We start from the raw sequence: 18,427 nt of genomic DNA, 5'->3' as shown, positions 1-18,427 counted from the left end.
TTCTTTCTTTTACCCAGCAACAAGCCCATCATCTCAGAGCGGTTTGTTTTTGTCACAGTGATGGTGTGACAGGGCTCTCCAGGGGGTCCTGTTCAGCCCATGACCACCCAGCAACACCTCTCCCCTCCCAGACGTTTCTGAATTATGGATTAGTCTGGATAGCTCCCTATGAAATATGAATTTTCCAAAGAGGAGGCTCGGAGGGACACAAACCCCTCTAATCTGATTAACCATGATTGGAGCGCCACGTGCGCCAAGTCAAATGTGTGTTTTGGTCCATAAACTGGGTTGTAAATATTAAACCAGTGTGTTTTACTGGTTTTCAGCCATCGCCAGGTAGCTCTGTTAATTTCCATCCCACAGTGGGAGTCGTGCAGTGTTTGAGCCAGCCTGGGAGAGCAGCGAGTGAGGAACGACAGGGAGGAGAGATGTGCGTAAAAACCTCCCTCCGCTCCTCACGCACGGTCACACAGAGGTAGACGCGCGTTCTCTCGCTTTTCTATTGCAGCGACATTCAGCCCTCAGCCAGGGGTTCGTCAATGGACAATCCGCGTTTTCTCCCCCATTTGGATCGCAGTTTGACCTGAGCCGTGACGGAGACGAGCGCCGCGGAGCGGAAGGACGCACAGCCAGACTCCAGCGCACACTTCTGGGGCGAAACTTGGTAAGTTTGTCGGTGATTTCCAACACAAGTTCCTCGGGTTTTGAGTAACGCCACATTAATGGCTTCCCATTTTTATGTCTTTGAACAAGTGGCTGCAGTTATTCTCCAATATTTCCCAGTTCAGCGATGGCTCACGGGAAGTGTTTGGGAATTAAGCGGGAATTAAAATCCTCTCAGCTTTGGGCTCCGTTGATTTATGTAGCTTTGGGTCTCATATATGTGGCAGAACAAAATGAATTGGCCTGTCGGCCCGCTGACACGGGTTGGAGTCGAGTCGAGATACGCGCGGAGTGATGACAGATCGGTGTGCGTGTGCGTGTGTGAGAGAGAGAGATCGGACATTACCCACGTGCTGGATGAATGTGCAGCGTGTGGAGAGGAGGGGGGTCCCAGAAATATGTAATTTCAAGCATGGCTGCATCTACAAAAATGCAAGAAGGCATCAATTAGTTCCGTATGTGGGTGCTGTCCAAGAAGCATGGAGGCATTTATTTATGGTGGCTGGAATCCGGTGTGTCCTACCGGGCCTGAAGGCAACGCGCTCATCTTCTGGAAGTCGTCAGCGTAAAAGGTTAAGTGATGTATTCAAGCAGGATCTAATTATACCACTGGGGACCCTCGTGTTTGTGTCGGGACAGGGGTCCATATGGAGAGATTGTGAGGGAACTTTTGGGGGATTTGCATTGCTTTATTAAAATGTGTTTTAGGGCTTTGCGATGGTTTCAGAAAAGGATGCGGAACTGGGATCATCCAAAACCCACTTCTCCAATCAGGAGATGCAAAGATGGAAAGTGAAGCGTCCCCAGAAGACAAAGACTCTTGGTCACCTCCTGGCGATGGGGAAATTATTGAGTTTGGCCTCTGCGACTGTGTTTGTTTTTATTTTTAATATCTCTGCCAAAAAAGCAATGGAGAATACTTTGATTGACAGTTGAGCTTTAGTCCCAATTGGACTGGAGGCTGTATGAACTCTGATTCCAGAGGGTCCCCGGAGGTACGAGCGTCTCAGCAAGGTGACAGCTCAGTGAGCTCCACCCGCTTTGTTTTCTCAGGCCGTGGAAGCGCTGCTGCGTCAGCCATCTTTATTTCAATCAGTTACCCTTTGCCAGATTGTAGAATTAAACCATGAGCGTCTAATGTATTCTATTTGGGTCAGTCTTCATTAATTAACTTCATTTTAAAACAATAACTTAATTGACACTGTTTTCATGTAAATGGATGTACCGGTAAGACCTCTCCGTAAATTTTGCAGTTAATTGGGCAAAAACTAAAATATGAATCCTTTTATTTTTCTCCCTACTGCTTTTCTGCTTTCCTATTGAATAAAGTAATTAAATAAATGAATTGTATATGACCCAAACTGGCCCTGCAGCATGGAGAGTCTTTATTAAAGAGACCCGGGTCTATGAAAAAACCCAGTAAAGTAAATCTGGATTTTTATGCCACTTTTGAATGGAACTTAAAGGGGGGGTACTTGAGTTCATTGGACTGGGATAGTACCTCGTGTGTGAAGACACTGAAGTGGCCCACCTGAGGCTTGAGTGAATTCAGGCCTTTTTCCTTAAAACTAGGCTGTGCAGGCAGCTGCCTGACAGACCAATACATCAATGTCATAATTTGTTGTTATCCTCCCCGTGCAGCCTCATTAAAACACAGTTTGAGGTGATTACCTGCTTGCAAGAGGGAATCACACCTCCCTGCAGGCACCCTGACATGTCTGCTCGCCGCTCCCCATGCGTCCCCTCTCCTTTTATATCCACCTCTCCGTTCCTCAGCCCTCCCTTTCTCTCTCTCTCTCTGGCTGCCCTCTCCTTACATCGGGATTCTGTCCGTCACATCCAGTGTCGAAAGGAGCATAACGAGCGGCATTATAGACATTATCTGCGTTCTTTTCACTCAACAAGCCCACGACCATTAAAAACCGACAAAACTCTGAGTCAAAGCAGTTAATTGGCCAGAAATTCCTCACACTCTCGCAAACAGCAGGAATTCTGGCTTCCGAGCAACCCCATAAACCTCCATAATCGAGGAAAACGGGAGCCAGCAGTGGCAGTTTTCATGCATTTCTACTTGCAAGAGTCATTTTAGCTTCGGTGCAAAGAAAATTAATAACAACTAGCATCTGGTATCTGAGAGCCTTCTGAGGACAAAATGAATATGTGATTTTATTATCAACCCACGTTCACTTTAAACACATGCGGCTAATAAAGGAGCTGCTTCCTGCTCTATCAGCCAAGCAGCCGCCTGGCTTTAGGTTAGGGAACGTCAGATTAATCACAGATGAATGTAAGTCAGCGATTTCATTAAATGACCAAACAACGTGTTCTTTCTTGAGGCAAAAAAATAGGGTAAAACGAGAAGAATGGCTCCTTTAGTTGCTATAAATTAGAAAATAATAATGGACCTGTCGCCATTTCTGTTTAATGATTTCCCATTTTAACTAGAGAGGCTTGAAAAAAGGGAATGTCTGTATATTTCCGAGGTTATAGCTCTGCCTCTGCAGCACCGGAGGTCTGTGTGTGTGTGTGTGTGTGTGTGTGTGTGGGGGGGGGGGGGGGGGGGGGGGTATCAGAGCAGTGGCATAGCACATGGATTATGTTCCCGCATAAATCTGCTGTCATTTCAAAACTCTCTGTTACAAGAGAATCCCTAATGAGAAACCCTCCACTGCTCCCTGTCTGTCTCCCCTCCATCTCTCATTTTCACATCTTTCATCTGTCTGTTTCTCTACATTTACTAGATGGTTGTGTTCTTTTTTGCGGGGTGGAGGGGGGTTCTTCGTCATCGAGGCCTCGCCGCGTTTGTTTGCGCGACAACGAGCGAACAGTCCTGTTTGAAGTCGACCCGCGGAGGGAAAGGCCTAGAGGCACCGAAGGCGCCGCCGTTCCCAGGTCCTACCATCACGTCTCTGCTTCCAATTACAGAGATCAGCTCGTGAAGCGGCGCCGACAAAAGTTGCCTGTAAAATCCCAGTCTTTGTTTTAAAAGTTAACCGTCGGGAGACAAAGGAAGGAAGAGGTGTTGCCTCAGATGGCTGCTGGGGAGATGACTACTGGATTATGAACATTTAACCAAACCTTTCACCCCCCCCTTCCTTAAACAATCAAAATGAATCTGTTTTTATCATGTATCTGATTTACCTGGTATTCCCTTCAAATCCTGCTTAAATGGAAATCACAGTCACTTGTCACACGTGTTCCTCTCCTGAACTTCCCCTCTGGTACCAGCTCGCATTGACTCAAATGCTCAATGGGATGCAATAAAATCCCTTTTGTGACTAAAGGGTACGGCAGGAGTATCGTGGAGCAGATGGACCGGGTAAAGGTTAAAGCGTTTGCATGGCAACAGGGAGCCTAAAGTCAGAAAATCTAATTGCAAATTCGGAAGTTCACGTGTTCTCCTGGAGGGGTTGAGGGCACCCCGTCACAGCAAGGTGGTGCTCACAAAAAAGGATTTGTTTTAAGCCAGACTAATCAAGTCCATTGTGAAGGAAGTGAGTCAGGCTAATCAGCGATGATGAACAAAAGCGCAGCAGAGGCCAAACAGAAAAAAAGGTCATTACGGCACGGGTCAGGCAACGGGGGGGGCTCTTAGTATAAATTATGAGGCGTATTTAAGAACTAATCCCCAGAGTGTGTCTCAGGAATACAGTTTAAGAGGAGCTTGGACGATGCAGCCTGGAGCATCATCCCCCCCATCTTGCTTCATTTTTCCTCATTACTAAATATATTGGTAGAATAATGGCTTTTAATTGCGTGTACTGCAAAAAGTAGAATGAGAGCGCGTATTGTCTAAAGACAGATGAGGTATTTAAATAGATGGAGATTCTGTCTTTCTGGAAGTCTGAAAACTTTTCCCCTGTAGGATCCTAGCAGAGCGGCCACCAGTACACGCCGACATCCAGGCACAGGCGGGGCGGTCGAGGCACGTCCTGTTAGCGTCGTTAGCCGAGCTAACGTCCATGCACGTAAGACTGGGCGTCATTATCCACGCTCTGTTAGGCCTTTAGGGTGGACATGCACGCGCGGGCGTAGGCGCACGCCTCACAATACTGGGATATCAAGCAGACCTGTGGCCCTGGCAAGGCTTCATCAATGATTAGCTTGAGGATAATTGGCCACGCCCCTTTCCCTTTTGCACCCAGCTTCTCTAATTTGTTCATTTGACCCCTGTCCCCACCAACCACCCCATTTGTGAATGAAGGTTTTAAGGCCAAGTTTGGGTGCACCCGCACTGGAAATTGGATGGCAACACATTTTCTTTTCCTCCTCCATCCTCTCCCCCCGCTCGGCCTCTCTGCGCTCCGATCACTTGGCTTGACAGCGCAGGAAATCAGTCTCATTTCTGCCTTAATTCGTTCTGATCAGACGTGTCGCTCCCAATCAGCCCCGTCTGATTAGGAGGTGCCCGTATCGCAGCCCACCGCAGGTAATGGATGACACTTTCAGACTTCAGAGTAACGGCGCCTGCCTGTGTCTCCAAGTACACGCTTGGAGACACACACATTATTACCGGCACAAACTTGCACCTGAGCGATTGTCGTTGGGCGTGTGTGTGTGTGTGTGTGTGTGTGAGTGTCTGTGTGTGTGTGTGAGACACAGCACCCTGTTGGAAGTACCAGTCTGTGTCAATTATCTCAAATGTTAATTAACGCCTTTTTTCCTGTTTCACTTTTCCCTCCTTTCTGGGTTGAATCCCTCACAGAAACATGGGGTGTAAGCTCCCTAAACTGCGGAAGGCGGAAGAGCGACAAAGCCCAGGAAATATCTACTCCACCTTGCGGCGACCCCAGGTAGAGACGAAAGTGGGTGTGGCCTACACCTACCACTTCCTGGATTTCCTGTTGGGGAAAGAAGGTATGGACCAGATGAGCAATTGGGGGTTGTTGTGTGCAGGCTCGACGCTAAAATGAGGTGTTTTTTCCCCATTGAGGAATGTCAGACTGTTGTCTGGAGCAATGGCCTCCTCAGTCTTTGATTTATGTTTATGTTAAATCATCTACTCTATTGTAATCAGAGCTAATGTACCCAATGGCCGTGGATCTGATGTGTCCGCCAAGCAGGCTCAGTTGTTTCTGCGTTTCAGGTCCGCTAAAAGGATGCGAAAGAACATTAAGATCGCAGCTATTGCCCGAAATTAATGACAAAATAAAATGAATATGTGTAAACAATCCCTCGCTTTCTCATTTAGCCAAATTATGCTGATAAATTTTCTTGCTACGCGGCTCATTAGTCGCATCCGAGAGTAGAAAAAAAATGTGAAATTTATTGTCTGTGAAGTGGATTTGACTATTTTGGCTGTAAATACATAAGTGCACATAACCTACAATACAGAGTGCTTTAATGCTTAATATGCCCTATGGATGCTGGTTCCACCCCAGTCAGTAATTATGTCTCAAACTTTTAGATATAGAGAAAACAATATTCCCGCATATCATATACATATAGTTGTCTTCTTCCTCTCATGGATGGGGAATCATCAGATATTCCATATCTCATGTTGCTTGTGTTTCCATCACATGAGGCACTTTGTAATGTTCCAGGCTGGTAGCTGGTAGCTGGTTGCTGGTAGCTGTTGGTCGTGTGTTAGTGGCAACTTCAACCCGTTCAGTGAAATGTTCAGGTCAGCAACTGTGTGGAGGTTCTTTCTTTTGAATCCTGCAAGTATCTCAGGGGCAAAAATAAAATAAAAGGGGGGCTTACATGCTGGAGAAGAGTCTTTGTGCTCTGTTGCAGAGTTCAAAGAGTTCTGTAATTCTCAGATTCAGCTATATTGCTGCACGCACCCGCCGTGCCCTCCAACTTCCCTCCGCCTCCCGCGCCCGCAATGGCGATATAATCACCCCGCTGTTGCTTTGCATGCGTTGGGAATTGCGTGTACATATGTGTGTGGCTGAAGAAAGAGAGAAATAGTCAGATACAGTGTGGGTGTGGGTTTGTTTCCTTACGTGCGTGCTCACAGCAGCTCCAGAACAGTTGATGAGAATCCTCCAGAGGCGTCTGCTTTCTAAAAATACTAAGTCTGCTATTGTGCTGGTGTGGACTGCGAACAGAGAGAAGGCAGGGGATGTGTCGCGGGGGGGGGGGTGAGATCCAGAGAGTGTTAAAGCAGATACACATAGAAAAGCCCCCCTTTTTCCCCCTTATGGCTTAATGTTAAGCTTACGCTGTGTATTCCATCAGCCAACAGGCTGAAGAAGGTACAAGCGGCTCACTGAACTCCCTTTTATGAGTTTCCAAATCCCGCGCTGCTACAGACAGCTGGCAGAGGCCTGTCGGCCAAGTGGCAGCGTTCTGTTCGCCAGTCGGCTTCACTTTCAGCCAGCTCAGTTATGTTTGGCCAACGAGTCGGGCTGTAAGGACGGACGAGATGTGGAAAAGCAAAATGTCGCCGGAGACCAAAATAGATGATGGCTCAAAACGACTGCTCATCTTTCTAATTGGGATGCAAAAGAGACAGAAAATTGGCCACATCTAGACACAGGAAAAGGTTTTTACACAATCGTCATGGAGCAAGTCCCACTTAGTCAACACTTAGTCAACACTTAGTCATATCTTTCCTCAAACAGTCGGGTCGTGTGTTTGGTAAACTCCGTGATGCACCTAAGCTGCTCGGGAGAATTTTATATATATATATATAGGATAAACACTTACTTTAAAATGTGTGTGAGGGGGAATTGCCTGCTTTTCTCTCCTTCTCCGTTCCTGATAGAGACTGAGAGAAGTGAAGGATTCCTGAAGGATTATCTGATTGTTTGTAGAGATTGAGGGACCTCATTCCCAGCAAGGGGATTTATTTGTATTTGTGTGTTTGTCTGTGAGTGTGCGCGCACACGTGTGTGTGTAGGAGACAGATAAAGGAATCCATGTCGGCCCATGACATTGAGGAAACCCACGGTCAACTCCGTGCTTTAATTCAATTTGGCTGACATTAACAATATTATCCCTCTGCTAGCGTGACTTGACGGCGGCTGCATCGCTGAGGAATGAGACACGGTGGCCGCCGCTAATCCCAGTTATGTTCTCAGGGAGAGGAGTTTAACATCCAGGGTGAAGGGTGGGTTTTTAAAAAGCGACCTTTGACACGCGAGCAAAGCAAACATTAGCAGAAACAGCAAGTCAGGCAAACGAATATTTGTTTCCTGAGCTTTACTCAGGCTGCAGTTTGCTAATGATTTGATGTGACTGAGCCCAACCGGGTCACAGCGAAGACAAAGTCATCATCTGTGTGGATGATGCATTATTTTTGTCACATCATAGCCCGTATAAATAAGTTCCGTGAGCACATGACTGTAGCTTTTCACTCCTACCCTGCACAGTCTCTACCCCCGTGATGGTCTGCTGTGGCTTCAAGAAGCAATTTACAAAAATGCAGAACAAATTAACGGATCTTCAGTGTGAAGGTGACCCAAATTTGGCACCCTGCTAATTATGTTAACGTGGAAACATGAGTGACACTTTAAATACAACAGGAGAAGCCAGAAATCTGCCTAAACGCTGCAGGAAACAAACCAAAAAAAAAATTCAAACGTGCCTCTCAGGTCGTGTCCGTTTGCATTAAAACCGCCTGTTTCTCACCAATCCTGCTGGTTCTTCGCAGTCCTCCTCTGAATACATTCATCTTAGGCACCTATTGTTGCTGCGGGTCGGCCAACGCATTGATTTCCTGTGACTTATTCCTCCATTCGTTAGGCTTTGATTACTGTCGTATTCCAGGATGTTAACTTGACGTATTAGGGTGCGCCGTATGAAATGTAACATTCAAGTGCCGTGTTTGAAACCAACCTCCTTTGCCGTCGACGTGCAGCTAATGAGCAAAACGCACGGGGGGTGGGTGGGTGGGAGGGGAGGGGAGGGGGATGCGAAATAGAGACGTGGAGGAGGTGGGGAGATGAAAGCAAGCGGGAGGCTGGATGAAGGAGGTGTAACAGAACAAAGGTGAGAGATTGAACGGCGGCGAGATGCAGCCGGGGTGGGGAAGGGGGGGGGGGGGCTTGGGGTGCGTGCGTCAGGTCTGCAGACAGAGGTGTAAGTGCGATGCTTTAGCGATCAGCAGCCGGGGGGATGTGTGAGGACTCGGGTGAGGTGTGACGCTGTGTGACTAACGCGGGCCTCTGGAGCAGACGGCGAGGGCCTGAACCCTGTTGATGACTTTCCGCCTCCCCGCAGAGTCGGACGCCCCCTCGGCTCATTAAAGCCGACAACGTGTGTCTAATGCTCAGCTGTGTTGCTTTTTACAGCGCTACTGTATACCTGCCGTTTATTTTTGGGGGAGCGGCGTCTCGGCGCTGGCGCACGACAGATGTTTCATCCATGAAGGAGAGTGATATACGTCCCGTCTGCGCCACGCTATCAGCATCCGCCTCTGATGTGTCCCTCCAAATCCATCACTTTGATGCCTGTCGCACCTTTTCCAGGATATTTATGAAATGTAGTTGAAATGGCAGATCCTCGTCGCCGTCTTCAATCATCCCCAGCAATATCTACAGGCTGGATCTGTCTGGCGAAGGCCGTTTTCTGATAGCAAGAGAAAGAAAGAAATCCCCTGTTTAAAGTCGATTTTTCAGTCCTTCTGAAAATGCACAATAGTCACTGTTCAGGGACGGAATCACAGAAATATCAGGCTACGCCGCCCCGCTCCCTCGTTCCAGCGTGACCAAAACGGCGCGGGCAAAGTAACAGAAGCTTCACAGCATCGCAAGTACAGCGTGCTTGATGTGCCTTCGGTGCCACAGCGAGCGCTCTCCCCCCTCCTGCTTCTGCTTGTCAGTCCTGATGCCATTGCCCCCCCTCTCTCTTAAAGCAGGCACTCTGCAGAGATCAGCCCCCCTTTTGACAAAGCTCATATACTGACCAACAACCGTCATCGCCGACGGCTGCGTTCCCTGAACAGCGGGGAGCTCCCGGCTCCAGGAAGCTGATTATTTAATAGCCAAAAGTTTTGGCACGTATCCTTGACTGAAACCTCTGCAAGTCATTAGAAGACTATTTAAATAAACGTGAACCTCCGGCAAGCTGAGAGATAAGCCCTGAGGGCGGCTGTGAGTGGTAATCCCCATGCATCACCTAGCAGGCTTAGCGCAAACACTTTCTTTACACACACACTCGCGGGCAAAACGGCGCCCTCGTGCATGCTCGCCACGGCTACTGTCTCATGCGCGCACCAAAAATGCATGCCTTGCACGCCCAGAGAAAATTTGGGGACTTGAACGAGGAATTAATGAGCCCATTCAAGTGGCAACAAGGGGATGACTCCCGAAGTCAGCTCACGAAACGCGTGGTCAAAACTGTATGACCCTCTCTACAAGCGGCGGCTGTCGTGTGGTCCGAGCTGCGGGTTCGGACAGAAATAGCTGAGTTGTGGGGGGGGGTTTCCAGCCAACAGCTGAGCAGCCCCTTGATCATTACGGCGTCCGGTAAAGAAATAAGGGTGAAAATCTGACCACAGTGTCTGATATCGTATTGAAATAATGTCTAAAATGAGCCACTGTAGTGTAGCAAAGAAAATTCTAGAAACACAGCCTCTCTTGGCGTTCCGCAGAGGAAGGAGCTCCAAATGGAGTCGCCTCTCGGCCTGAAGCGGAGCATAACACTCTTAATAACTTTTGCACACCTCGCCGGGATCAGCTGCCTCGCCGGCGTTTTGGCGGTGGGTGAGCACCAGCCATGCGGCGCTAATGTCAGCTAATGACTGTTTACTGTGACGGGATTGTTGTTACGGCCCCGCCCTCCTCCAGCTGGTGTTCTTACTGTCGTTACCGCGGCGTCGCATTCAATACAACCAGCGTGTTTTAGATCCCTCGTTGGTGACGGTCAGGTGTTCTTTCCTGCAGCGGTCTCGCTATCATAGCAAACCGGTCAGCTTCTCAAACGTGTATCTGTGAACAGATGATGGAGAACAAATTGGAAATGAGATGAGCATGAGTGTGTGTGTGTGTGTGTGTGTGTGTGTGTGTGTGTGTGTGTGTGTGTGTGCGAGCGTGGTTAATTTATTCAGGTTATTTTCTCTTCTCCAGACCCATGCAAATGAGACTGAATGGAAACGGATGACAGGCATTCAGACACAAACAGACAGCCTCATCTCAACCGCGGCTTCGCTAACCGCCCCACTTTTTTTTCCTCCCCCCTCTCATCTTTTTTTTCTCGAGCTTCTGTGTCTGTAACACACACCTGCCTTCACTCTGTAATACAGGAACATTCGGTAATGCATGCACGTGTTCCCTAAAAAGCCTGTCAACAGAGGGGGTGCTTTACTACAATGCTCTGACCCCCCCAGAGGGTGGATCTCATACACACTGTGCATCTCTCAGAGGATTTACGGTGACAGTTTGCTGCCATATGATAAGCTCTGCTAACCATTTCCAGTGAAGCAAAGGGGCTTTCTCTCCATTGTTTGTGGTAATTAGGGAGCTGGATTTGTGTTAGCATTTGCGGCTAATGCCACACGTGCAAACAGCCACTGCGGTGGCGCGGGTGCATCGCATCCACGCGCGCACATCTAATATTGGGAATCCGTACGTGTCGGTGCACCCCGTGTTTGTGTTGGCATGCGTGCTTTTCAAAAGCCAACGCTGCAGCTAATAGCTTTGGCGTAATTAGCTTCAGATTTAGCGTGAAGACGCCGTGTGTTGTCGTTGGGTGGGAATTATCGTAATGAAACCCTGCGCCGTCTTTGTTTCTCGGGGCCTCTATCTCCTCCTTTCTTTTTCTTGCTTTAATCCAGTACCTCATGCAAACACTGTGTCCATCTTTTTGCGCATTGTCCCATCCCCGCCACCGCCCCATTACCCCTTCCTGTCTAACCGTGGGTTTTCTACCACCTTTCTCCCCCCCACAGAGGTGCCAGTGTCATCGGTGCTTTGTCTCTCTTCTGTCAGAGAGCTGCCGGTGCAGGTCAGGGACCTCTACGCGCAGGGTTACGTCCTGGTTGCTGTCCACCCGTTTGTCCATCCTTGCGGGCCCCGTCACGCTCACATCCAGCGCCAGCTCCACCGGGCAGTGCTGGTCAGAGAGACGCCGAGGTAGGCACCCTCATCTCTTCTGTCTCACCTTCTGTGAATGATACACTAACAAAGATCTCTCACTTTAGTCCCACTCATTCTGAGATACCACATGTACCATATTGAGAGTTCTGTCAACCTATGGATCACTTATGCTGAAGACGCAGCCAAAAAGGAGCCACCGCACAGATGATCTGTTAATTGTTTGGTTTGTTGCGGGAAAAAAAACTCTAATTATACTCCCATCAGCAAAAGAGGCGTCCGTGTTTATCAGTAATTAGCTTCTGTTAGCCTGTTAATTTGCTAAGCAAACGTCGAGGACACGGCAAACATTATAGATAATAGACATCAGCGGCTGTCATCACGAGCAGGTTCGCAGCAGTTTGCTTCAAGCGGCGCCTGCACAGATGGGTGCATGCTCGAGCTGTTCACGCGACGTGTATATTAGTGATTTGATTGGGGTTGCGAACGTCTCGATGCAGTCTGGAAAGAAAAACAGGGGGAAAAAAGCCACAGAATTTAGTAGGATCACTGTCTGAGAGGACCACATTCTGCAGTCCTCCGCTGACAGGATGCGGCGAGACGCGATATTATCGGCCCTGGAGAACAACTTGCAGATATAAAGATTAACACTGTCGGCGATAAGCGGGATATTGAAACCTATTCAATTAGCTTTTTATCGCTTTCCTAGAAATGGGCATTTATTCCGAGCAGTGTAGAGGGAAGAGGGCCAGCAGCACCTGCAGGTGAGGACGTAGGTGTGTAATCTGCATGTGACCCGCGTCCTGTGCTGGTGGGACGCTGCGCTTTCCCAGATGTGCATGTTGAATAGAGATGACGACCACTGTGTCTCCCACAAGCGTGCGCATCGCCCCATTTCTCGTCCCTTTTACCCCAAAGGCACAGGCGATGCCCGCCCCTCCTTTTGCCAAAGCGGTCCTGCTGCTCGGTGGCACCCGTCACCGTGGAGACAGCTGATTGCGTCACCAGACGGGAACCGCGCGGCGAAAGCGACCACCTCTCCATCCTTTCATCTGCTTACTCCAGCCATCGCCGCGGCCGCGTTTTCTTTTGTCCTCAGCGCCCCGGCTTTGTCCTCGACAGGCCTCCTTTCATGTCCCCCATCCCGCCCTTCCTTTTCATCAAAACCCCCTAAAAAGTGTGAGGGAAGGGGGGGAGAAACCCTGACAGATCTTGTCTTTTACATGGAGCTGGGATTGGCACTCGTGCCTCAGAGCACAGCGATATTACCGTGGCCTTCCCGCTGACCTCAATCCAAATCTAAAGAGGCGTATCTGAATACCCCCTTTATGGATGTCTCTTGCGGTGGGAGCAAAAGGAAAATTCGGTCCCCTTTTTCTCTCTAATAGGACTGTTGTGTTCCCAATGAATGTGCGCTCTCCTTAAGTGAAAGAATCAGCCTGGCGCCGAACCGACGTGATGCTTCTGCCGTCACCATTCCGGGTCAACGGGCACTCCCGATTTTAAAGAACCAAGGATCATTTGCGCTGTAATGTTGCTGGGTGATGGAACTCCCGCCGCGATAATAGACAGAAAATGAACAGTCTAATGTGGCGTCGTAGCGGCTGCTATTCTTCCCTCACGAGCAGACGGATGGCTGTCGCCGCGTGATTGATGCGCGGCCTATTCGCTTAAATGCCTCCGTTTCTCACCCCGCAGTTCGGAAAAAAGCCAGCTGAGGTGGGGACGCCGACGCCTGGAGACGGACGTGTGCGTGGCGGGGCACCAGTCCGCCGACCCGGAGGTGATCCAGAACTACGTGAAGAAGGTGAGGGAGGCTCAAAATAAGGACCAGATGTACAGACTGACACCACGATAGGTCGGGTGTCGCGAGTTTCTGGTAACTCCGATCCTTTCCCACAGATATTTCAGCTGATCTAACAAATAAAACTCCTGTCAGCATCTTAAAGGTACCCACCTGTTACAACCCTCCCCCCCATAAGGCTGCAGCAGCCCTTGTGTCGCTTTGCTTTCCTTACCCGTTGTGTATTTTTAAAACGAGACTGACAAATTCATTAGCGTGAAAAGCGAAATCTCCGGAACGCTCCCGGCTGCATCTAAGCGCCCGTCGCTCTGCGTGGTTCCCGTCTGCGCCTTTCAAGTTGGAGCAGCGCCGCTGCGACAGCGAGGGAAACCGCCGGGGCCCCAAAGGCCGCGGGCGGCCGCCTGTAATCGCCAGTTTGTGCCGTACGGTAACGGCCTCGAGCTGCAGATGTTGTGAATCTACCTACCAGATGCAGCTCTGCGTCTCTGATAAACAGCAAGAGGGTAACGGTGTAATTAACGGAACGTGACAGAAGGCGTCACCAGCCACCGTTAGATGTTAACCTTAAGGCCACCGCCTGACTTTTGGCCCCGCTGCTCACGGATCCGCCAACAGCACGACAACGTGAAATGAAAATGTGCTCTATTGAATAGATTTGCATCTGAACACCCACGGAGCACAAAGGCAAACCTGATTGGATGGAAATACTCATCGCTGAGTATAATGTGATACGCTCCGGCACCGTGACATGAATAACCAATCAGATTGCAAGCTGCCAGCGAGGGTTCAAGATAAGACGCCAGGAGTGGCACCAGCCAGGCAGACAAAGTGACAGGCTGGTTTGTGCCCATGCGGGCGTTTAGATTTGCAATTCTATACTTCCTAATCGTCCTTCACTCAATGCCCAGCCGTCTCTGGACATGTACATCCCTGTGTAATAGAGCCACGCGCTGTTAATGGGGATTGTTTACGGATTTCCCCGATTGTGCGTATGTGGCAAGTGTCAGAAAGGGAACCAAAAACCAGCGGGGACGAACGGGGGAGATGCCCCCTGTCGTTGTTTGAGCCCAAACGCGAGCTTCATTTTCTCCGTCGAGCCCGCCTCGAAACCGTCAGCCCAAATATCAACTGACAATTAACCAGTGGAGCCCGGCGGGAGGGAGAGTGGCGCCCACGCACACACGCACACATGCACACACGCGGATGCGTTGAGATAATGAGGTCCTTTTGTCATTTGAATATTTGATCTTTGCAGATGATTAGGTAGGTTGTTATTGTGCCGAGTATCTACTCCGCCTGTCTCAGCCTTTGTTTCCCTGCAAATGAGGCTTCTCCTGATAAAGGAAGATGATGCTCTTTTATTTTTGATTCGGCGACTGATGTCTTTTTATATTGAGCTTTGAATTGAATTATACTGGCTCGATGGACTTCACTGTGGCGTCGTGATATTGACATCCTGGGTATTGTCGTCCTGCAGATCCAGGACGTGGCCGAGCAAGGCGTGATGTTTGTGGGCTTTCTCCAGCAGCCAGGTGGGGGGCCTTGTTTCATCGGGCACTGGGACCCCGATGAGCTCTCCTCCTTACATTCGAGCCCTTCGCCAATACACCAGCAGCCCCACAGCCTTAACACGAGCCCAGCGGACCCACCGCTCGCCGGCGAAGACGTGGAGAATAGCGAGCCTCTTGCTCCCAGCCCTCCGAGACTCGCGGTTGACTGGTGTCACGGCGGAATCCCAGCAGAGGCTGCGGCGAACCAGTTGTGCGACCCTGCGGGCGGTACTGCCCACCAGAACGGACAGTGCATGGAGGAGCCTTTGAACCTTTCCAACCAGAGGAGTTCAAGTCCCGAGAGCTGCCTCAGCTCTCCAGATATGAATCAAAAGTGCAACAGGAAGTCCGGCCCAGCTTGCACCAACGGGCAGAGCGGGGTGAAAACGCAAAACAACAACAACGAGAAGTCGAGCACGCAGGATCGTAAGTGATCCGGCACAGGGTCACCACACAAACCGGCGTGACGCATCTACACCTGTCCATTTTGTCTCCGTCAAATCTGCAGGGATGCAGCTGTTCGCCTTGTATAACCACACGGACGAGCTGAACCACTCCCCAAGGTTCTACTCGCTCAGGGTGCCGCTGCAAGTGCAGAGGGAAGCGGGACTGATCACGGAGGTCCACACGCACTGGCTCGACTACATGACGCAGCACTTCACCAGCGGGGCGCAGCTAGTCGACGGCTTCTTCCATCTGGGGGACTATAACGGTAATTTTCACGGCGTCAGCACTGATCCGGAACCTTTGCTCGTTCTTCAAAGCTAACGTTTTACTTTATCTTCCGACTTAAATGTGACAAAACTTTAGCTGAGCTTGACAGGTCAAGCAAGAACAGCCACTCAGACTGTGTATCTCTGTTCCGCCGCTCCGTCATGGATCACATCCGCGGAGCTATACGGCCTAAATCCACAGCTTAGAGCAGGAGTCACCACTCAGTCGCCTGCACAATAAAGTCGGCTTAAGCCGGAGTGTATGGAGGATCGGCGTTCCCCGAGATGGGAGCTTGTAACTCCTCTCCCCCTTTTTTTTACTTTAACTTGTCCAGATGGAAGGGTTTCTTCTGTGGACAGCGTCTTCATCTTCCAAAGCTCGGCGGAGGAGGCGCCAGGCACCTCCTACGACGCCATCGTGGTGGAGCAGTGGACGGTCGTCGATGTGCGCATTTTGCCTTCCTCTCAAATCTAATGTGAGGAAACGGCGCGTGCGATTGTCTGACCCCTTCTTTTTTCCCCACCTCCCCCATCAAGGGCGTCGTCGTGAAGACGGACTACGTCCCCTTGCTTCAGTCCCTGGCTCCCTACGGTTGGAGGCTGATGTGCGTGTTACCCACGCCGATTGTCAAGACCAACAGGTACCAGTTTCACCAGGGCCAGAACCTGATGCCCAGACTCTTTTTCTGTTAGTTCCTATCATTTCGAATAACGTCGCCTCAATTCAGCGAGGACTCATTACCCCGCCTGTCTCATTTTTGTTGGGGATTTTGGGACTAAACGCTGTGGCTTAGAAACAAGACAGATGGTTTAAGATCTGACAGATCAGATCATGTGCCGGTGTCGACTTCTCGGTGCTTTTGAAATCAGTCGGTGCTGCGAAGAATTGAGTCTCTGATGTGTCCCCCCCCCCCCCCTTGTAGCTTGTCACTTCACAGTCGACGGAAACTGAAAAACACGTAATGATATGCAGGCTTGTCAGATTATACCATAACAGGTAACCACTGTAAAAGTGCTGATCCTTTCTTTCTATAGTGACGGGAGTTTGTCGACCAAGCAGATCCTCTTCCTTCAGAGACCCATTTTGCAGCGCAAGAGAAAAGACTTCAAGGTTTGTTCCCTCGTCGTCAATCTCCGCCGCACGTTTGTCACTTTTCTCTGTTGTGCCTTTAGGATACGTGGCTTTATGTCACAGAAGGTGTCATTTAAAAGTCACGTCGCTAAATTGGGACGTGGAAGAAACGGGAAATAGCTAATAATAGGCGAAGAGTCGACCTGGAACCGTACAGGAAAGACATATCAGTGAAGTTGCTTTGTTCCGGTTTGTCAGGTGTCTGGAGAGATGGAAAGAAACTGGCACAAGCTGCAAAAAAAACCCCAAAAAAGACTTGTCTCACAAACATGTCTTTGGTTTTAGATGCTGTACCTCAAGGGCCGCGGTAAGGCAAAGAAACCCGCCGCAGGAACACAGGAGGAGCTGGAGAACATGTCCCCGCTGATGGGAACGGAGATGACCAGGTTAAGTAGAGACGCAGGAGGGGAGGAAGAGGAGGCGGAGCGGAGGGAGAGCAAAGAGGATGCGTGGCATCAAAGGAGGCTCCTGTCGGGGAGCAGGGAGTCCGTGGAAGAGCCGGAAGAGGAGACCGACGTTGACGAGTTCCCGCTGCGGACGTCTGCGAGATGGACGGATGTTTGCCAGAGGGAGGGCAGAGGAGGGGGCAGGGAGGCGCTGAAGAGGGAGGAGAGGATCAGACAGCAGCTCTTTTCAGGAGTCTGTTGACACAAACAAGCCAGGCGGAGGAAGCGAGCTTAAATGTCTTTGAGTGTATCGATTTGTCGAACTAGTTATTGCGTACCGCTTCTCCCGGAGCCTTCAGGGCCGCGGCGTGTCACGGAAAAAGTTGTGCAGTTGCCCGGCTTCGGTTCAGTGTTGTGAGTAGACATGTGACCGGGACTTTACGCAGCAACTGATTACAAACCTGAACAAGCCCCCGCCGAGAGGGACGAACCAATCTGACGCCGTTCAGGTGCCGGTTCACGGGATAGCTGCACGTCCCGGACATCGCAGTGACAGGACAGCCACCTAACGAACACACCCCGAGACTCGTCCAAGCCTTACTTTGCATCTACCGTCTTAAAACAGGAGCATTCCTCACGCTGAACATACAATATTTTTCTAATTTAAGGTATATCACTGAATGTCGTATAAGGGAAGTGCATTAGTTGCCGGTGTTGCCCTGAGACCTTTGCAAACCTACGAAACCACATTCTGATTGCTTTCTTTTGATATTGCTATATTAATGTACATAAATCTGGTTAAATCATTTCACATAAACCCTGAAACCTTCACTAGAAACAGTCTGTGCAGTTCCTTAGACTCAATCTCATGTGTGCGTGTGTGTGTGTGTGTGACTGCAATGGCGTGATTATTTGAGTCAATAATCCCTTTTCCTTAAAAGTGACAATTTCTCAGTTCCTATGGAAACTGATTATGGAATCGGGCCGATGATGATTTGCCTCCACTATAATGGACCCTAAATTTGCTGCGTAGATTCAGGAGCCAAGAGAAACGATTTTGTTAGCCGGGGGGGACTGACCTTTCGTATTCCGAAGGTGTAGTAGACGTAAACTTATTTGCTGAACCGCGGTGTGCTGTGCGTAAGTAGTGTGACATGTCGATATGAAAGCAGAGGTCAATAAAAACTGGAGAAAAAG

General features: G+C 49.7%; 1 protein-coding gene across 2 annotated transcripts; it reads left to right on the top strand.

The window, feature by feature from the left end:
* Positions 1–178: 178 nt before the first annotated feature.
* Positions 179–18,420, top strand: rftn1a (raftlin, lipid raft linker 1a). Of its 2 annotated transcripts, XM_029845411.1 has the most exons (11): positions 179–430; positions 509–664; positions 5,369–5,520; positions 11,501–11,684; positions 13,344–13,452; positions 14,927–15,425; positions 15,508–15,711; positions 16,048–16,157; positions 16,250–16,353; positions 16,748–16,823; positions 17,130–18,420. In XM_029845411.1, the coding sequence occupies exons 3-11, from the start codon at positions 5,373–5,375 to the stop codon at positions 17,490–17,492; spliced, it is 1,797 nt and encodes a 598-aa protein (XP_029701271.1). In that variant the 5' UTR covers positions 179–430; positions 509–664; positions 5,369–5,372; the 3' UTR covers positions 17,493–18,420. The 2 variants fall into 2 exon arrangements, with proteins under 2 accessions (XP_029701271.1, XP_029701270.1); XM_029845410.1 differs by having other exon boundaries at positions 179–664.
* The last annotated feature ends 7 nt before the right edge of the window (positions 18,421–18,427 follow it).

Source organism: Takifugu rubripes, chromosome 12, assembly GCF_901000725.2.
Source record: "Takifugu rubripes chromosome 12, fTakRub1.2, whole genome shotgun sequence".
Lineage (NCBI taxonomy): Eukaryota > Metazoa > Chordata > Actinopteri > Tetraodontiformes > Tetraodontidae > Takifugu > Takifugu rubripes.
This window is presented reverse-complemented; position numbering and strand designations above follow the sequence as displayed.